The sequence below is a fragment of the Brachypodium distachyon genome, chromosome 1 (assembly GCF_000005505.3).
Source record: "Brachypodium distachyon strain Bd21 chromosome 1, Brachypodium_distachyon_v3.0, whole genome shotgun sequence".
NCBI classification, from domain to species: domain Eukaryota; kingdom Viridiplantae; phylum Streptophyta; class Magnoliopsida; order Poales; family Poaceae; genus Brachypodium; species Brachypodium distachyon.
This window is the reverse complement of record NC_016131.3, coordinates 33,485,348-33,505,616: the sequence shown is the minus strand read 5'-3', so window position 1 is coordinate 33,505,616 and position 20,269 is coordinate 33,485,348. Positions and strand designations below refer to the sequence as shown.

General features: G+C 47.7%; 3 protein-coding genes and 1 long non-coding RNA gene across 5 annotated transcripts; 3 read left to right on the top strand and 1 right to left on the bottom strand.

Moving 5' to 3' along the window:
• Positions 1–3,702: 3,702 nt before the first annotated feature.
• LOC112269787 lies at positions 3,703–4,818 on the top strand. The gene is made up of 2 exons (XR_002961855.1): positions 3,703–4,358; positions 4,449–4,818. It is a non-coding gene; the product is annotated as an uncharacterized LOC112269787 (long non-coding RNA).
• Positions 4,819–6,212: 1,394 nt separating this feature from the next.
• Positions 6,213–9,500, top strand: LOC100826609 (putative transcription factor bHLH041). Its single transcript, XM_003560595.3, has 7 exons — positions 6,213–6,388; positions 6,484–6,588; positions 6,684–6,789; positions 6,912–6,926; positions 7,029–7,739; positions 7,815–8,210; positions 9,036–9,500. The coding sequence occupies exons 1-7, from the start codon at positions 6,264–6,266 to the stop codon at positions 9,138–9,140; spliced, it is 1,563 nt and encodes a 520-aa protein (XP_003560643.1). The 5' UTR covers positions 6,213–6,263; the 3' UTR covers positions 9,141–9,500.
• A 5,030-nt stretch (positions 9,501–14,530) lies between these two features.
• Positions 14,531–16,781, top strand: LOC100826297 (putative protein phosphatase 2C 24). The gene has a single exon (XM_003560594.4). It carries the CDS (start codon positions 14,993–14,995, stop codon positions 16,067–16,069), a length of 1,077 nt encoding a protein of 358 aa, XP_003560642.2. The 5' UTR covers positions 14,531–14,992; the 3' UTR covers positions 16,070–16,781.
• Positions 16,782–16,876: 95 nt separating this feature from the next.
• LOC100833864 lies at positions 16,877–20,179 on the bottom strand. Of its 2 annotated transcripts, XM_014897531.2 has the most exons (8): positions 19,975–20,179; positions 19,748–19,882; positions 19,088–19,296; positions 18,420–18,563; positions 18,055–18,269; positions 17,885–17,978; positions 17,720–17,781; positions 16,877–17,421 (listed from the first exon to the last, which is right to left on the bottom strand). In XM_014897531.2, exons 1-8 carry the CDS (start codon positions 20,057–20,059, stop codon positions 17,388–17,390), a joined length of 978 nt encoding a protein of 325 aa, XP_014753017.1. In that variant the 5' UTR covers positions 20,060–20,179; the 3' UTR covers positions 16,877–17,387. The 2 variants fall into 2 exon arrangements, with proteins under 2 accessions (XP_014753017.1, XP_003563723.1); XM_003563675.4 differs by having other exon boundaries at positions 17,720–17,978; positions 19,975–20,176.
• Positions 20,180–20,269: the final 90 nt, after the last annotated feature.

Sequence of the window (20,269 nt, the reverse complement as noted above, 5' to 3'; positions counted from 1 at the left end):
CTTTTAGATGACCTTAATTGCTAGAGAAATTCCCCAAAGGATAGCTTGTCAGGGACAGCCTCAGGATCTGATCAGAACCCATCAACCTTGCCATAAAAGGATGCCCAACTGCAAAAGACTGAGCAACCTTACTCTGCATATCATCCAGCCAGCATGATGGAGCTGTCACTACTTGCACATGCATCTGTGTGGAAGAAGACTGCCCAGCATCCCCCACCTGACCATAACCAAGCACACTTACCTTGTCTGCCAGAGTCAATTCATCATCATCAACCTCCTCCTTCTCCTCCATCACAGTGTCCATAGGCTGAGACACTGCAATGCATATCTCCTTACCTCTCCTTTTAAAATCATAGGAGATGAGTACAGAGCAAAGATTCTGATGTGTGACATCCCCTGAACTTCTCTGACAGTCAAAGGAATTTTGTCCAAGTCCATTTCCACCCCCCACTTCAATATTACCACCCACTCTCTGAGTATGCCCACCATTGCCCCCCCCCCCCCCCAGCCAATAGGTACACCCTGAGCAGAACTCAACCCAGGTAGATCTTCAGGCACTTCCCTAGTGTATTCAAATTCATATATTCCATCCTCAATTTCCCCCTCTCTGGAAGCAGGAATAAGAGAAACATCTCTACAAGCAATAAGTAAGCGCACATAGGCAGGATGATGCAGACTTTGACGATCCAGACTTTTCACTTTCCCCACCAGATTCCCCACATGATAAGCAATTTCTGGAGTTCTATAACAGTCTGGAATGCCCTTAACTCTGAACCATACCTCCTGCAAAATAGCTTTGGGCTGAATATCTCCCTGCCATTTCTCAATTTTTGATAGCCGCCTCAGGATTGGATCGCAAGAAGAAACTAGGGAAGTAAGAAGCATCAACAAGAGATTTCGCATTCGGAAAACGAACCAGAAACTGTGATTCAGATCGAGCATTTGCAAAAAAGCGCCAATTGCTATCACTCCCCACCCACCCTTTGAGATCAACCTCAATCTCTTTACCAGTAGCATGACCTCGAACCACAGTCACCAAAGCAAGATGAATATTCTCCCGCTGGCCAACAGCCGCCTTATGCACTAGAATGGAATAAAAACCTTGCTCAAAAACAACAGAACCCAGAAAAGGTGGAACAAATTCCCATGGTTTCCTCTCCGTACATCTCTGAATCGTATGTCCCTCAGCATCACAACCAGAACAACGAAGAACAATCTGTGTCGAATCCCCCATACCAATCCTCACCGGGCCCTGTACCTGATCACCCTCCACACCTCGCTTCAGACATGAATTACCCCCCGAAGTAACAGCAGTTGGGACACAAGGCACATCTTCTAGAGGAACGTTGGCCGAGGAATTGCTAGGAGCCATACTCTCAACCGGCTGGTCATGAACAGACGTACTTGGAATTGAAGAAGGTAAATACGAGCCAAATCCAGTACCAGGGCGCATCTCCCGTCGATGGCCCCAACGATCATGTGCATCAGCTTCCTGATGACGAATAGCTAGAGCCTCCGCACGAACGCGAAGTTCCTCCTCGCGCCGTAGGTTCTCCAGGCGCCGAATCTCCTCACCTCGACGCAGATCCTCCAAACGCAAGCGTTCAACCGTCCGCCGCTTCTCTTCTTCCCGGCGCAGTTCTTCCAAACGCCGCTCTTCCTTGCAATGCTCCATGCGAATCATGTCTGCCTCCCTCCGCCGCTCTTCCCGCTGACGGAGCTCAGGATCATCACCCCAGTCCGGGCGCTGTGGAGCCTGACCACGCCCCCGCCCGCCAGGACCAAGTGCCCCACGGAATTGCTGTTGGCGGGGAGGGGAGGGGCGATCGAAACCTTCCCTCATATTTCCACCCCGATCCAGAGGTCGTGGTGGGGAAGCCCCGACCTCTGTGTCGCAGCACCGGGCCTTGACACCGGGGGTGCGCGGGCACCCCTTTTTTATGTTCGGCGGAGGGCGACGGGGATCGCTCCGGCGATCGCCGGCGGGGCCGATGCGTGGCCTCGAAAAACGCTATGATTACACGCATGCACGTTTTACCCAGGTTCGGGCCACCCGGAGGTGTAAAACCCTACATCCTACTTGTCTGAGCTCGTATTACCAGGAGATCGTGTGTTTACAAGTTGCCGGGGGGGGGAATCTCCGGGTGCTCTCTTTTTGGCTAAGTGCTCCTTACTATTCTGAGCTAATGCTAGTGCTGGACTACCAGTTGGACCAACCCTTTGACCGTTGGCGGGGGTCTTCCTTTTATAGCCAAGGGGATACCACAGGTGCCACGGTGCATGGATTACAAGTGGCGAGCAGGGAGCTTGGGCAGCTCCTCCTCGGTGCGCTGGCATACATGCAAGAGCGCCAGCCCCGTGACTAGGGGTCTAGTACCCTATAACTAGCTCTGGGCAGCCACTGTTCGCCTAACTAGACGGATAACCCCCCCTCTTGTTGGCTTATTAAATGCGCCGTGCGCCTCACTCCTTGTTCTGACGAACCTGCACACTGGGCGCCTATCGCGCGCCCACGTGGCGTTGCTGCTCTGTTTGCTCGGCCCCGCCTTCGCAGCAGGAACCTGCGCCTGGGAACGTCTCCTCCCGAGAAGCGCCCAGGCGAGATTATTCCCCGAAGCCCCACTAGCCCTGCCGGGCTGGTAGCTTCCGGGCAGCTTGCATGTTGCGGCCCGGGGTGCGATCCTCCCAGGGACCAAGCGATGCGACCCACGCATCATGCAGCGGTGGCATCCCGGGTGCCACTGGTGCGACACTCTGCGAAGGAACGGTTGTCCCCCACAATCCCCGGCGAAGGAGCGAATCCAACAGTCATCGGAACAGGATTTGGGGACGAACGAGAAACCCTAACGAAGACCACACCACATGTCTTGGGGAGACCTAGATCTCGATCTGAGACAATGGGGTTAGATGAAACCCTAGGAGCCCGGATCACAGGAGAAGTAGATCCAGACGCCGCCTCCCTGGACTGCTCCCGCGGCAACAACCGGCCCAACCCAGTAGTGGAACCAAGACCACGGACCCGAACCACGGAGCACAACCTCACGGTAGCAGCGGGCTGCGTCCGAACACGCCACCACAAGACGTGGATGCAGCGTGAACCGCAAGATCTGACGTGGAAACTCTCGTGGCGACAGCCGTGGAATCACTCTTAATCCCGCTCGCAAGGCTCGTGGAATCGCTCGTGGAGTTCATAGAATCACTCGCGGAGGTCGTGGGATCGCTCGCAAAGCTCGTGGGATCGCTCCAATGTTTCTCCATTTCCCAAATGATGATCACAATGCCTAGTGCCTCTCCGCCGCCATACTCTGCTAATTGGATAGCCTCGAGGTCTTTGCCTTAAGATCTATCTGGTGTTTTTGGTGGGGGAGCAAGCAAGAGGAAGATCCATTGGTTTGTTTGGGATACAATGACAATGTCTAAATACATGGGTAGGCCTGGACGCCCGGGCGGAGCTTCTGGGCTCGGGCTCGGCTCGCCCGGCCTGGAAACTGCAAAGGCCCCAGCCAAGCCTGTAAAATGGGCTCGATTTCTTTCCGGGACGAGCCAGCTCGGGCTGCTCGGCAAAGCTCGAAATTTCAGCCCAGCCCATCAATTTCAGCGCAGCCCATCAAAAATCCCGTCCCTATCCAGCCTAGTCTGGCCATCAACGTCTTCGTTGATGCCCTGACGAGACCTAGTGCGTTACCTCACTTCTCACTCCTAAATGTAGGATTTCCCTTCCTGCTTTTTTGGTAGATGCGGCGTTGCCACCCATCCTCGTGCCCGCGCCGCCGCCGCCCAGCCTCGCGCCTGCGCCGCTGCCCAGGCCTACGCTCGCATCCGCCTCTCGATCCCTCTATCTCTGCGATTCGTGAGAAGGATGTGAAGCCACCGATGGGGAAGATGAAGATGCCGACGAGCGGCGTCAGGGCGACGCAGTTGCGAGGCCGAAGGCGACGATCCCCGTTTGCTGCTTGGTGCCGTCGTCTGCCAACGCTCTCTTTCTCTCTTTCTCCCCGTTTGCTACTTCGATCTGCCGTCGCCGCCTGCTTGGCCCACATGGTAGTGACCTGCTGCTGCCGGGCTCGTCGAGCTCCCGAGCTCCGCCCGAGCCTCGCCTCACATTTAGGCTTGAATTCCATTTCGGGCCGAGCCGGGCTCGGCTCGCCATTGGCGAGCTTTGGGCGAGCTCAGGTTGAGCCGGGCTTAGCTCGGCTCGCATCCAGGCCGATACATGGGTAGATTAGGGTTCCGTGATATTGAATTTTTAATCTTTCTTTACTTGCGCGGAGCTTGGCGAGTTCTAGTCCATTCAAGTACTTTAAGTGCAAGAGTTCTTCGTGCGGTCTACTTCCATGAGGGATCCATGATGTCCGCAGGTTTGGGCCCTTGTCTGTCTCAAATCTGGCGCTCCACCGCTAAAGCCCAAGAGGCCCAACTTACCGATTCGTTTTGTTGTTTCTTGGTAGACGAAGCGTGACGCTTTGGTGACTAGACTGGCGGCACTGGAGGCTGGAGTGCTCGGACAATGGCATTCACTGGCAAATTCTACTGTTACACACCCTCCCTCGAGGCATGACGCATGAGGAGATGGGACAACAACGCGGCTCTCGCTTACTCATGCGGGCGCGTCACTTTTCGTGATCGACGAGGGATATTGGTCCTTCGCTGATTGACATTATTCATTCATAAAAAAAAATATTGCTCTTTTTAATTCTTTCAAATGTATTTGATTTTAACTTGAAATTTTGCACATTTGTAAAGCATCACATCTCCAACATATGATATATTTGTAAAAATTTCTTGAAACTTTTATACATGGTTTTTGTGGAGCTTGCACTGAATGGGGTATTCACTGTATACGTGCCTAGAAAAATATTCTAAGGGCTCATTAGTTTATAGGATTTATATTTTTTTTTACGATATTTCAAACCTTAGGAATTTAATTTCACATAATGGAGATGCTATATTTCTTAGAATTGTGACTAGTTTCAAAGGATTCTTAACATTAGGTGAGACCTCATGAAAAATTCCTAATGGTTGAAGTATGCATGACATCAACTTATACTCTTCCTATAAATCCTATAAATCTAATAAGCCACAAGGGATGAAATCCTGTAAAATTCCACTAAAAGTCCATGGTACAACCCATAACTAACCACGGAATTTAAATTACCCCTGTGGACTCTAATATCAGTTAGAACACAACCTCCAACTATTCATATGTTTAAATTACCCCTCCCACCCAACCCAACCAGAAGGTCGTTTTTGCATACGTGGTAAGTTTTGACCGAGTTGACCCTCACATCACCAAGGCGAAAATGTGTTGGAATTTTCTCTCAAGTCATTTTCTCCTTAATACTTAGTCGAAATGCGTTGATATTTTAACAGCAGGGTACGACTACATTTTTATTTTATGTATTGTTTTTCAAAAAAGAAAAATAGGAAACCGTTTTCCAATTTAAAATTTGTGCCACAACAAAATATGTCATTTTTAATTCAACCCTTTGCCGGAATGAGATGAAATATGAGCACTTCACTCACTGTAACATCCATGATTTCCTGTAATTTTCTCTATTTTTCTGGAGTTTTTTCAATTTGAAATTTGAGCTGAACAAAATATGCTATTTTCTACTCAATCCCTTTGTCGGAATGTGATGGAATTTGAACAATTTCCTTAGGACAACACTTATGTTTATTTTTTATTTTTTTTGGGAACTTTTGTTTTTGAATTCAAATTTGGGCCAAACAAATTATGCAAAAACCATCAAAACGTACCACATATGCAAAAACCATCTTTTGACTGGGAAGGGCGGCATAAACAATTGAAGGTTATGTTGTAACTGGTATTGAATTTCAGCGAGGTATTTTAAACTCTTAGTTCAGGACAGTAATGTCTCAAAACTTAACGAACCTTTAGCTTTGCACTTCGATCACAGTGCTCCGTCCGTTGCTATTATCACCGTGCTCGGTGGTCGGATCTCGCTAGCGTGCAGGTAGTCATGGGTTCGAATATTTGTGCCCCAAATATTTTGACTAGATTTGAATTAATCCGGCATTTATCCGTGCATTTTTGAATTTCTTTGGAAGATGGAACAATTCTGCGTTGGCCTTTTGTACTTTTCAACCATCCCTCTCACCAACTCTCCTCGACTCTGATTCTCTCCGGGTTTCCACGTACATACATACGCGCGCATACTCGTCCTCACGAGCGCGAGCCAGCAAGCAGAGACACAGAGCGTGCAAGCCATGGTCGCCGCCGCCGACCTTGGAGCTTCATAATCATGGACGCCATCTTCGCGCTCGCGGCGGCGCCCCGCGCTCGCGTCCTTGAGCGCGCGGCGGCGCGCGTCCCCGGCTGCCTCTACCTCTGCCTCTGGGTGCCGGTGACCGGCCAGTGCCCATCCAGGTTGCTGCATATATACATACTCCCTATCCATGGCGGATTTCTCATGTTTTCTGCTCTTAGTTAATTACGGCCTGCATTGGACTAATTGTTGACAGCCATCTGTTCTGCCTGGACGCGTGGATCGGCGGCGGCGCCGGCGGTGACCGCGCGCGGGCGATGTTTGAGGCGTACCGAGGAGCGCTCTGTGCCGTCATAAGCGGGTACGCCCAAGCTTGGTTCCCATTTCAGATTATTCAGTCCTCAGATTCCTTGATCTCGATTCTGACGGTCGGTGGGTTTTGGAGCGCGCATGCAGCTGTGTGCCCGGGTGGGCGTACAAGGAGGGCCGCGCATCCATGGAGCTGCCGGAGCCGAACTTGACGGCGGCGGCCTCGCTGCAGGTGCAGCACCAGTTCTACCATGTAAGTGCCTAGTTGTGCGTATGCAAACATGCCTCAAACATCTGATTCGGATTCGATACACCCATGATTGAAAGAGATTGTTGAAGGTTTGTTTGCACCCCTGTTCTTGTTATTTGTTCCAGGAAGCCGGCACCAAGGTACGCACGTTTCGTCTAGCTGATTGTATTGTGAATTAATTGCATCAATGGCGCTTGCACGGATAGAGATGAGCGAGCTGATGATGATGCACGCGGCAGCAGATGGCGGTGTTCATGGGATGCGACAGCGGGGAAATCGAGATCGGTCTGTCCAGCACAATGGTGGCGGCGACCGCGGCGGTGGCGGACCACGTGCTGCAGTCGCTCCTGGAGGAGCTCCTCCAGCCGCCGCCGCCGACACAGCCGTCTTCCTCGTCCTCCTCGATGCCGTCACTCTCGGTCGGAAGCCCGGAGTACTCCTCGCTCACCATCCGCTCAATGGCAACACCACCACCAGCGGTCGTCGCCTCCTCTGCCGGCGAGCCATCGACGCAAGCACCGCCTCCCGGCGGCTTGCCCACGCAGTACGAGTTCCCGAGCGACGCGGCAATGGCGCCGCAGGCGATGCTCGCGGCCATCGCCTCCACCTCCACGCCGCCGCCGCGCTCCTCGTTGCCGGAAAGGCGTCCGATGGCGTTCAAGGCGTACGCCGCGGCGCTGTCGCCAAGGGCGCCCCGGGCCCCGCGGCGGCCAGGGGCAGGGCAGAGGATGATCAAGACGTGCATCGCCCTCCTGGCGAGCGCGCACGCAGCAACGCGCGCCCGCGAACTCGCCGCGGCGCACGGCAAGGAGGGCGCCGCCCAGCAGCAGCAGCCGCCGGCTCCCACCACCACGGCCAGCCAGCTGCACCACATGATCTCGGAGCGGCGCCGGCGCGAGCGGCTCAACGACAGCTTCCAGTGCCTCAGGGCGCTCCTCCCTCCCGGCTCCAAGGTACCAACCAAAACCAAGCATCCAAATGATCCCAAATCAATCTCTCGAACGCTGTACATGATCGTCGTTTCGCAGAAAGACAAGGCCAACGTTCTCGCCAGCACGACGGAGTACATGAACACGCTGGTATCCCAGGTGGCCTGCCTCCGGGAGAAGAACCTGCAGCTGGAAGCACAGCTCGCAGGCCTGAACCCTTGCCCACCCACTAGCGGCGATGACGGCGGCGGCCCGTCGGAGAAAATAGAGGTCGACGTGGCCACCACGGGGGCATCCACGTCGACGCCCAGTCAGCAGCAGCCCCGGGAGGTGAGCGTGAAGATAACGGTGCGAGCGGAGTGCGACATGCCAGAGGTGCTGATCTCGCTGCTGACGTGGCTCAAGGAGACGGGGAGCGCCACCGTTGTGTCCGTGGAGGCGCGGCAACATAGCGGCGTTGCGCTTGCGCAGGCCAGCCTCACATTGCGAATCCCGGTAATTAAGTCATACTTCGGTCTACGTTTTTTCCTTTTTCCACTTGCTCCTACTACTCTATAGCGCGGGTCCAAGTAATATTCTACTCCACGGGGTCGCTGATAAGTCAGGGGAAAACAAAGGGGAATAGTCTATGTGCTTGACCTGGATTAGACCATCCTTGCCAAATCAATGAAATGTCTCGGGAAAAATGACTACACGAGATCTCTGTGGAGAAGAATCTCGCTAGAGAATCTCACTGGCTACTGATTTGCGCTGATCAACATTATAGGTCAAACTATGGAGTATCTTTTTTTGGGGTCAAGTTAGCAGTATTAGGTTAACCGGGTTTGTTTGACCTGGTTGTAGAAGAAATGAGTCATTTGACCAGTTAAAGCACTCATATATGCTACGGAGTTCAATATTTGAATTACACACGTTCCAAGCTCAAGTTTCCATTGCCATAATGCCATGTGGCTATGAACATGACTAAGTAAACTACTAGCAGAGCTAGAGTCAGCATGTAAATCACTTTTCAGTACTACAAGTAAATTACTTTTCCAATAGCCGTATAAGATAATCGCTTGGTTTGCATCAGATTGACCCTTGTCTTGTTCTTACCCATCTTTGATGCATGCTTTGATGCAACCTTCAACACAACATTTCCGTAATTTCTTCCCTTTTGACACTGACATAACAACCATGTATCTTCAGTACCATAAGCAAATCGGTCTGATCAGAGCCGCCGCCAACTTAATCACCCTTGGCATGGCTGAGTACACATTAAATTTGATAGGGACCCTGTCAGAGTACTTAGGCAGGAAGCTTAACCAAAATGTGCTGTAGGAGGCTGGCGACATTGTCGACTTGACACGGCTCAAGGAAGCTCTGACGAAGGTTCTCGAAGATGCAGTGACGCCGCCGCCCCGACGACAGCCAGAGTCGCCGTAGGTCGGGCCCCGTAGCGCCGGAGCTACTTTTGGATAGTATATCAGTTTTGACCGGATCAAGGAGAAGAAGGCAGGAAAAAGACCCTGTTAGGTGTCTGTTTTACTTTCTGTTTTTCTTCAGTCTTTTGACCATGTCTTGTGATTTGGTACTTGTGTAAGATCAATGTTAATTGAAGTTAGATAATTTTCTATGTGTTGTAAGTGTAGTGCCGGGATCGGTTAGGAATGTAGCATCAGTTTTCTGTATGATTGTAGCTACTGGTCTATGTAATGCCTAGCGTTGCAATCTTTGACATGAGATGAATTGCTTTTCGTAAAGTCCTTTATTGACTGACAACATGTTAGTTAACTTCATGCACCGTACTGGTAGCATGAGTGAGGAAAGGGTCCGGTACTCCGGTCATTGGATTATGTGGAAATTCTCTAGCATCAATTACTGGGCTCTCCCAAGTGTTTGTCTGTCTCAGTCATCATCAGTTCATAACCCTGTCTAAGCTTACTTGTAGCTTACATTTCTAGAAACGGAATTTATAAGGAGCGAGGATATTCTCCTCCTTTGCCAGTTTTCAAAAGAATAATATTTTTTCATTTCTAAAATACTTCAAGTTACTTTTTCAATTGATAAATTGTCCTGGTTTCATATTTATGCTTGTTTCATTAAAAAATGGGCGGCTCCAGGTGCATGGGAATGTTGCCGGCGAAATCGCAATAGGATGCCACATCTAAGGATCCGACCCGCTCGAATATCGTTGTTGAACACCGTCATCAGGACCCCAACCAGTGTCGTGCGCCACCTAGGCGCCCAGGACGACAAGCTGTTGTTCTATCTGCTGCATTGGCGACAGCCCGCCCTCATACGTGAATGACGCTGACACGGCATACGCTGGCTAGCTAGCATCCTCGACCGCAGCCTTACTGTCGAGCTCGGCCACCGCTTCCAGTGACCCAACACAGGAGATGGGAAGCACGCGAACATAGCCGAAAGAGGATTGAGAGATCAAATCGGGATTTCATGTTCCAAATCATTAGTGAAGAGGGTCTTCTACTCCATCCGATCCATATTAATTGTCGCTGACTATCAGAAGATATTTTATCAAATTAGAGAAGTAACTTGGGGTATTTTAGAAAGGACAAAGTACTTAGTTCTGTTGGGGCAGCTGCCCAAGTATGAAGAAGCATTTTGTCAAATATCCATTTCTTTTGTGAAACCATTATGCGTTCTCCAAAGGCTCAAGGTCAAGAAAGGCACAAAATGTGCTTTTGTAAACTACGAGCGGCTGGCTCTCAAAACATACATAATTGCACCAAGTCCTCTCGAGCCCATCTCCACGGCTTCATGTTGCTGGCATATTTGGAAAAAGAGGAATTGTTGGATTTTTTATGGGATTCGTCCGAGCCTCATGGCTTGGCAGTGTGGATGTATGTTGGTTGAACCATAGAGTAAAGCATGCCTTGTTAGTTGCTTTGTCGTAAGGATAGCTAATCTGCCTTAGATTTTCCATATGGTGTGTAGTCTCACATATGTTTGTTTTCCCTTCCTTCTGTACATTTTTATATACCTTGTAACTTCTGTTTGTCTATAATATATTCATTGTCAGGGCCTCCATACAGTTTTCAGTCAAAAGAAATTTAATAGTACATGCTTAAAAAATGGACTATCTCCGAAGAAATTTCTTAGGGTTTGAATCTCCTTTTGAAGCACCAAAAAAAGTTAGTATCAATTTGGCCACTTTTTTAGCTGATAAATGTTTATTCAAAATTCATGATGATTGATGTGAATTAAAATCACCTCTTTATGTAAAAATTAATTATTTACCATTTTATAGAGTTTGTTTAATAGGGAAAATGAAATAATACCTAAACATTATTAAAACATTATTATTGTTAGCATGGAGCTAGCCATATCATGGTTATAGAAGCTTAGGATAAATAGGACATGTGAATACAAAAATCTAAAATTGTTCATGCTTCAACAAATGGATATCACCAAAGAAATTTCTTATCTTAGGGTTTTAAAACTCTTAATTTGAAATAGCGACACACGTTTTGTATTAACTTGACCACTTTTTGAGTTGATTTTTTACTAAGCATTTATTTAGCATTCATAATGATTAATGTGAACTAAAATCACCACTTTTATGTAGAAATAACCATTTCCATTTTTCTAGAATTGATTAATAGGAAAAATAAATAATACCTAAAAATTGTCAAAAACTAATCTTTTTTCCATGGAGCCATATTATATGTATATAATCTCGGGACAAGTGGTACAAACCAATATACAAATTGAAAATGGTATATGCTTCACAAAATGGACTATCTCCGAAGAAAATTCTTAGTTAAGGGCTTAAACCTCCTAATTTCAAGCACCAAACCAAGTTTTGTATTAATTTGGCCACGTTTGAGTTGATATTTTTACTAGGACTTTACTTAGCATCCATGATGAGTAATGTGAATTAAAATCACTAGTTTTATCTAAAAACAAATATTTACCATTTTCTAGAGCTATTTAATAGGAAAAGGAGATAAGAAATACCTAAAAATTGTCAAATATAATTCTTTTTGACATGGTACCGTATTATGGGTAGATTTTTATCGGGATAAATAGGGCAAGAACACTTGAGAAATGGTGCCACAACTTACACCAATTTAGGTCCTTCCAGCAATTTGACCATGGCATATAGAACACTCCGCAAACGGTGTGACGCCTTAAACCGGCCATCCATGTGTGTGTTTTTTGCGCCGAGCCGCTGTTTTCCCAGCGTCGGCTGTAATCGTTCGGTAAACAGGTATTTGTCAAATGCCCGAAAAAAGACACCCGGCATACACCTATTTGCCGAGCGCCATTTGTCAAGTACCACACTTAGCAGAGCATATGCCGGGTATTGGGCCGTAGCCGAGTGCCTAGAGAGAACACATGACAGCTTCGGCGAATCAGGCAGGGAAATAAGGACACACTGTTGGGTGACCAAATAATCTAATGCATTCGTGAGCTTGATCGGATGGCTGAGGTTCTAATTGTTGTGAGAAACCATGTCATTTTTTATTCCACTATCTCTTAATATCGGATTTAGTTTCTTGTCAGTTATCATAGTGAACATACATAGTTCAAGAAGCTCCTGAGAGGCTGAGAGCTAGAACTTCCCGAAATCCGCAAAGGCTTTAATACCGGTGCCTGTACCGTTCGGGCCGTTTGCAGATTCACGCAAATCACTATTCCCCCATGTGATATCCTTTGACGCACGGATCTCAACGCGGATCCAACGGTTGCAAAGGTGTCGGTACAAAGGGCACCGGCACCGGTATTAAAGCCGTGTTCCCCAAAATCAGCGTTTGTAAGTTGTAACACTGTCCAAGTGGCAACAATTAGTCGGACGGTGAATATTACTCTACCGAGCAACAAAACGGTTTAATCGCCCGTTTCAATCTGAAGAAGACTCGGATCATCTTGAACACCTGCCTACCTTCAGCCATCAACCTTCATCAGCGTGCGCTCTCGCTGAATCTGTCAAAAAGCAGAACTCTGAACTTCTGAATTCTTCAGACATCACCATCGAACTCGCCAGTACAAAACCTCCTCCGACCTCCGTACGTCTCTCCCGTCGTTGTCCTGCACTTTCTTCTATCTCACGATAGGATGACGCCCGATACCAGGGATCAAACCGTTCGGGGCCTAGAGTTCAAGTGAAGCTACAGCGAGACACTGAACAATTCAACGGAATGCAAAACGATTGCAGATTTTGGAGCGCATCCAGAACCCAGGCAGTCAGCAACCCAAACTGAAGCCGCAGAAATGGAGAATGCAAACACAATCAAACAAGCAAACGTCCACGAAATTGTAGAGGTAGTGGGCAAAAACGCATTCCCGCAGTGTGATTCGACAAAGGTCACGAAATAACGGTGTCCTCTAACAATCTTTTCCTCTTTTTTGGTAAGTTTGAGTTTTCCATTTTTATTTTGGATCTCTTTGTTTTGACTAGTGGTATTATGGCTATTCTCTTGGAGATTTGCCATACTACCACTAGTTTGATTAGGCTGTGATGCTTCAAGTACTTCCTTTAAAAATTCCATAGTCCTAAAGGGAAAGTATGCACCAAAATCAAAGATGAGCACGAAATAGCTAGACCTACATCATAAAAAAGTATTCCCTCCGTTTCATAATTCTTGTCTCAAATTTGCCCCAAAATGGATGTATCGATCTATTCCTAAAAAATATCTAGATACATGTAATATTTTGACAAGAATTATGGAACGGAGGGAGTATCTAATAATTTTCTTACATTCGTCACCATATGGTAAATAAATACTCCCTCCATTCTAAAATATAAGACGCGTGACGCTTTTTTTACCCAGCTTTTAGCCAACAATTAGCACATTAATTTCCTAAAAAACAAACAACGCATTAATGTTTAATTTATGTAGCATAAAGTTGATATTATTGTACTGTTATTAAAAATGTATTTACGGGATTTCTACCACACAAGTCACACTAATTTTTATGAAAACATCAGTCGAAGGAAAAAAAATACCCTTATAATGAACCGGGATCCCAGATACCAAACGGGAAACAATCCAACTCCGCAACAAAACAACCATGTATATTGGGCCTCCGACTCCTTAGCACGCCCAACAAATTAGTTCACTCTTGCGAAAATTAATCTTCAAGCCCAACAGTTGCTCAAAGACGCATAAGAGCATTTTTAGATGCCATCACTGGTTTCCGGGCGAAGGCGGAAACAAAGTTTCGTTCTTTCCGTGCTTCCGCCCGTTCCGTGCCTAAAAATTTTGTGCTTTGTCAGTTCTTTGGATTACAAAAATTCACAGGCGTGGCGGAACGCGCATAACCAGCTAGTTAAAAGCTAAAGCTGGAGAAATTTAAAGCCAGTGAGCAACAAAAAAATAAAAAGTTCCCAAAAATGTTCCAACGGCCCAAAAATGGGTTGTCGGAATTCGTCGGCCAGGTTGAAATTGGGTGGACGTCCGCCAATTAGCAGCTCCCGTATTTACTTATCATCACTGAAGTCACGTGTTATTAGGACTAATTTTTAGTCCAAGCATCGGTCAAACAAAAAAAGCAATGGGAATTGTTAAATTTTAAAAGCAATTGGAAGGTAAATTTTGCCGGACACCGCCACCCAATAAAACTGTTAAATCGCCCGTTTTAATCTGAACCCTCCGATCATCTTGGACACCTACATTCATCAGTGTGCTCTCTCGCTGAATCGACCAAGGAGCAAGGACCAGAACTCTGAACCTCTGAATTCTGATATAACTAGCTCGTGAGTCCTGACACGGCATGGAGCTCGCCGGTGAGCCTTTCCGTCTTTCCTGTCGTTCTCCTCCCCGTTCTTCCTCCTCCGGACAGGATGACGCCCGAGACCAGGGAGCAAACGTAGATTTTGAGCGAATCAAGCAAGGCACTAACCGATTTAATTTTAATTTTCGAAGTACTGCAACTCGCCAGTGCAGATTTAATGTTTGGCCGCATCCAGATTCCAGAACCTGTTCTGCCCCTGGCCATCGCCTCCCCAAATTAAGCCTCGCCGACGCCATCACCGTCGCCGACCAGATGAGAGCAACGCCGCGCGTTTGGAGAAGGAAATAAAAGTACGGATTTGAACTCTGGAATGTTCTGTTCTGCTTGGGGAATTAGTTGCGACGAAGGAGACCGAGTGGATGGGGGATTCTTGCAGGGGAAGACAGACAGAGCGATGCTTCGTTTCGGATTCAAACTAACTTGAGAAAATAACCAACTGCCAGCTGCCTCCCCGTCAGTATATCGGACTCCTGCTTGAACTCGTAGTACTCTGTTAGCGAGGCGGCAACCAGGCTTCATATATACCCCGCTCGTCGATGGAGCAGATGCCAATTCTTCTTTTCCGATCGCTCGTTTCTCGATCTCCACCCTCCTCGATCTCGAAGTCGAAACCTCGATCTCCAATTCGAAAGAAAGCCAAGATCGAGAACTCGAGCAGAGGCGATCGAGCAACCATGGAGGTGCTGCCGCCGGCGGAGATCCTGCCGACCCTGGCCGAGATGAAGGCCCGAACTCCCAAGCCCATGAGGATCGCCTACGCCATCCGCTACGGCCGCCTGCCCGCGTCCGCCGCCGCCGGCCGCGAAGACGTCGCCCGGTGCGTCGCTGCTCTGGCGCGGACGTACGAGCCCGACATGGACGACCTCATGGAGTTCCCCGAGGTGGCTCTGAAGCTGCAGCCCGGGTCGTGCTACCTACGCGACCACGACGAAGACGCGCACTTCATCCGCGCCGATCCCGGCGTGATCGGCGTCGCTGACGGCGTCGGCAGCTGGCGCGCGAAAGGCGTGGATGCCGCCGCCTTCTCGCGCGCGCTCATGGCCAACGCCCGCGCCCAAGTGGACTCCGCCGTTCCCGGCACTCCCGTGTGCCCCTACAAGCTGCTGGAGCGAGCCTACGAGCAAACAGTCGCGGCAAGCACGCCGGGGTCGTCCACTGCGGTCATCGTCTCGCTCTCCGGCAGGGTTCTCCGCTGGGCGTACGTGGGCGACAGCGGCTTCGCGTTGTTCCGCCGCGGCAGGATGGTGCACCGCTCGCAGCCCCAGCAGGCCTCCTTCAACTGCCCCTACCAGCTGGGCGCCTGGGGCAACAAGGTCGGCGAGGCGGCCGTCGGCCAGATCGCGGTGAAGGACGGCGACGTGCTTGTCGTCGGTTCAGACGGGCTCTTCGACAACCTCTTCGACTCCGCGATCCAGCAGATCGTGCGCATGTGCGGGGAGCTCAAGTTCTCTCCCAAGATGGTCGCCGACATCCTCGCAGGCAACGCTTACTGCAATGCCAGGAGCAACCAAGACTCGCCCTTCAGCGCCGCCTCCCGGCAACAGCAAGGGACCAGCTTCACCGGCGGCAAACAGGACGACATCACCGTCGTCGTCGCCTACATCGTGTCCTAGACCATGCAACAGCTTAGCAACAAAGGAGGAAGAAAAGCAAAAGCAAGCCTCCTTCGGTTCGATAGTCATTGGTATGTCTTTGCTGGCCTCTCTAAACCTTACCTCGGGTGTTTATTCTAGGTTCTGCCGTTGCTCTACTTAGGGAGATTCTAGTGTGATTTGATCCTTTGTCAAGCATCCGTTTACAATTTTGCACGCGTCGCAGTGGGGTCTCCAACCTAGGGCAGCAAAAATTTCTATCGAGGCAATTAATGGTGTCCAAACTGAAATTCTTGGTCCCTTCACTGGTCCTAAACAGAGGGTTTAAGCAAATGAAAGGAAAATTGATCATTCGTCAAAAGCAAATAAATTGCTGAGATGAAAGCATGAGAAAAACTCATTGCACAAATAAAATAAAATCATTCTCCCGTTTGCTGCCTGGTTTGTAGCAGTGAGGGGAAAACCGAATTGAGGTTTGGACCCTCGGTCGTATGAGCTGCACTTAGTTTGGAGACTCTACTGTTCCTCGTGTAAGGTTGTTGATTGCTGCTTGGCTTTGGTTCACTTGCGCTGGAATTTTCATTCGTAGAGTCTTCATGCAGTTTCCTAGGAGAAACCACTCCTGTGTATGTGTGGCGAAACGGCTAGTCAAGGTTATAGATGATGTAATTCCTGGACTCCTGTGATGCGATGTAAAGCTCGTATATCAATGAAATGAGTTGGTTTGATTCAATCTTGGCAGTATGTATGAAATTTCTTTATTGTGTTTTGGGCAAAAGAAATTACAGTGTACGTTCTAGCATCCTTGGATTGAAAACTGATTCAAAGTACAGCAAGCCATGAGAATCTCATTTAAACCCAACAAAACTACTCTGGCAGAATCGATGGCCATACATCGTACGAGCTGATAATCCATTTCTAATTTAAGAACCAATCATCCTAATTTGCTAATACATTGGACGGGAAAAAAACAAGTTGGTACATGAAGGCTATCAGACCTATCAAAAGGAGCACCAAAACAACTGGTGATTTCCTACATGATCACCCTGCTATCTACTATCCTGTGCTATTTGTACGGGGGCACTCTTGCTTCACACCAATCTCCCAAAGTCCGCGTGTGCCTGAGCAAACACTCGCCGTGTTCCATTGTATACCACCTGAATGCCTGTGATGTATTATAATAATTGTGCCAGCACAGGTTCATTGCTGCGCAAAAGTCTGGAGCTTCATTGTGGAGCAAAGGTTCAGAAGTCATATTTCGTTCTGCCGCTCTTCAAGATTAGGCACAGCATATCAGACAAGTGAGAGGTCGAGTTGTAGAAATTCCATGCCTCGAGCATCAAACGCTTTCTTGAACCTTTGAAATGGATGACCTGAGAACATTATGTCAGATTTGGTATTGCTATCACAATTAGTAAACAAAAACTCAAGGATGCTATAGGATGAGCATCCTTATTAGATTAACATGCTCCTGGAAACTGGGAGCTGGAGCTTCCTAGATTCAGCATGTGTGAGTGTAACACTAATCAAACTGGCAAAAACGAAAACCAGTGTGTTGATAACAAAAATAAATATATAACTGTGCAAGTTACAATTGTAAACAAAAAAAATAATGTATCAAGAAATGACCTGGATGAAATAAGTTCCTTACAAGTTGGAAAGATGTTGTACCTTAACATCCAAGGGCATACCATGAAACTGTCCAGCGCCCTCAGGTGGAGTCCAATTATAAACTGCACAAGGCAAAAATAGAATAGATGCTCCATTGACTTCACCTGTAAATTCCTCATGCCTAGAAAATTTTCCAAAAGCAGATGGCAGATAAGACTTCACTACCCATGCCAGTGCTAACTGATCACCCAGCATGCGGGAAGCCTTCATATATTTTGAGTTGTATGCTTTGAGGACTTCTTTGAAGAATTCCGTAGCCCTTAAAGGAAAGGAAGGACTTATTAGATTATTGCCAACTTAACATACTAAGATATGCTCCATGTATGTTAACTTACTTGGAAATGCCATCACTAGTCCCTCTGACCGCTACAAACCCAGAGTTCAAAGGTTGGCCGTTGTTATTACGAAAAGTAAGAGCAAGGTGACAATGAGGATATCTCTTGAAGATGTGTCCAAGACCCTCAACCACTGCTATATCAGAATCAGTGAAAACAAAATGAGTAAACCTGTCCACTCTCTGAAGCTCCACAAATTTTAGCTCTAGAAATGCCTGGATATGAACCAGAAACACAAACATACCAGTGAGTTAGAAGAAAGTATCACGTCAAGATGGTTAGAGGGCAGTAATATTTGTAAATCACATAAGCAATAAATAGTCTTAAAAAAACATATGCTTCTTGAATGAAGCACACAGACTTACAATGTAGGACTTGATTCTCTGAAGCATCAAATTTCCTCGAGAATAATTTCCTTCAATAGGCAGAATTACAGCATTCCCTTGATCTATTGACAAATTTGATTTAGGATCAGTTAATATTATCACATTGCTTCTTGGCATTGACACCTGCAGGGTTCTAAAATAAGATTAGATGTTAAACAAAAAACACCACAATCGGCCATGAAGATAGTTATGTGGCCCTTATGTTTTTGAAGTATCAATTCAGATGCCAATAGAGTAAATAGCCATAGTGGATTGGTACCTAATGATATAATAAATTCACACCTAGATTCCATAGAAGGATGAGAAAGTGTGATGGCGATGTTAATGTTCTACTCCCTCTGTTCCATAATTCTTGTCTCAAATTTGTCCAAAAATGGATGTATCTATTCCTACAAAGCGTCTAGATACTTGTAACATTTCGACAAGTATTATGAAACGGAGGGAGTAGTTTACAGCTTGGTACATTTTTTCTCTTTCTACCACCAAAGAGGTAACTCTCACTAGCTAAGTCGGTTGCAGTTCTCTTAGGTGGGAGTGTTTGGTTACGAACCATTCGGAATATGCAAAATCATGATTAGAAAAATAACTAAACATCTCGGTAGTTAATTAGTGGCCATCGCATAAACAAGAGGAAAATGAAGATGTACCTGTATGAAACTGATGAAAGTGTTAAGAACGGCAATGGACCTTTCGACCTTGCTGTAAGAATGATTTCCAACAGTTACAAGACCAGATGACATTTTGCTAGCTTTATCTGGGTCAGAATTGTAGGTTGTGAATACTGTGACAAAAGAAACACGTTCTCCATAATGTGTTGTTTCACTTGATAAAATGATCTTGTTCACAGCTTTAAGTCCTGAGAAAGATGGGAAAATGTAGTCAGTGGCTACCGCATAGATGCTGATGTCATTCGCACAATACACATATGAATAACTTATACGATAAGTGACTAAGTCATCCCATAAAGTACAGATTACAGAACATCCTCGAGAACCTCGACTGTGGTCAATAGTAATAAGTTTACATTCTCCACAGTATGTGCAAAACTTCAGTTTCTTCACATACGATAGTTTGATACACAGAAATGGTAATAGACCGCACATCTACACTACGCAATAATCAAGTAACTAGTACTACAGCAGAAAGAGCAGAGAACACAGCCAGATTAATCTCACAATGTCACAACCCATTTTTTCGAACAAGAATGAACACTGCATTCAAGGGGCCAACTCTACTTCCCACCTAAATATTATAACTATGTCACAATGCGAGAAACTGATGGGTGTACGGAAGCAAAACGGAGATACCTTGGCACTGTAGGCGGTCGGGGCGGCCCTGGCCGGCAGCGGGGCCAAGCACGAGGCGATCAGGCCGATTCAGCGCAGCAGGAAGGGGAAGGTTCAGGTCCCGGTTCGTCGCCCAGCTCAACCGCAGCCTGGAAACTGCAAAAATGGACACAGATTGGATCGTCAGGAGAGTAAGCTCTGGCGTGCGCAACGGGGATTTGGTAGGCCGAGGCGTGGCCGGGACCTACGGGAGTAGATTAGAGGGGCGAGGAGGATGAGCAGGAGAAGCGGGGGGAGGGGGATGGCACGGCTTCGGGGCCTGGAGATCGCCATGGGACCGGCGGAGGAGAGGAGTGATGAAGCTTCCCTCGGCGGCGGTGGGCCGTTGGGCTACTGTGGAGCGGAGGAGAGGAGCACTTTATGTTTTAGTCACTTTCTTTTGTGAATAACCATCCTGGGTTCTCCAATGGCTCGCAATGCAAGTCGCAAAGCCTCAAGGTCAAAAGGAGGGCCCGAAATGTACTTTCGCAAACTACGAGGGGC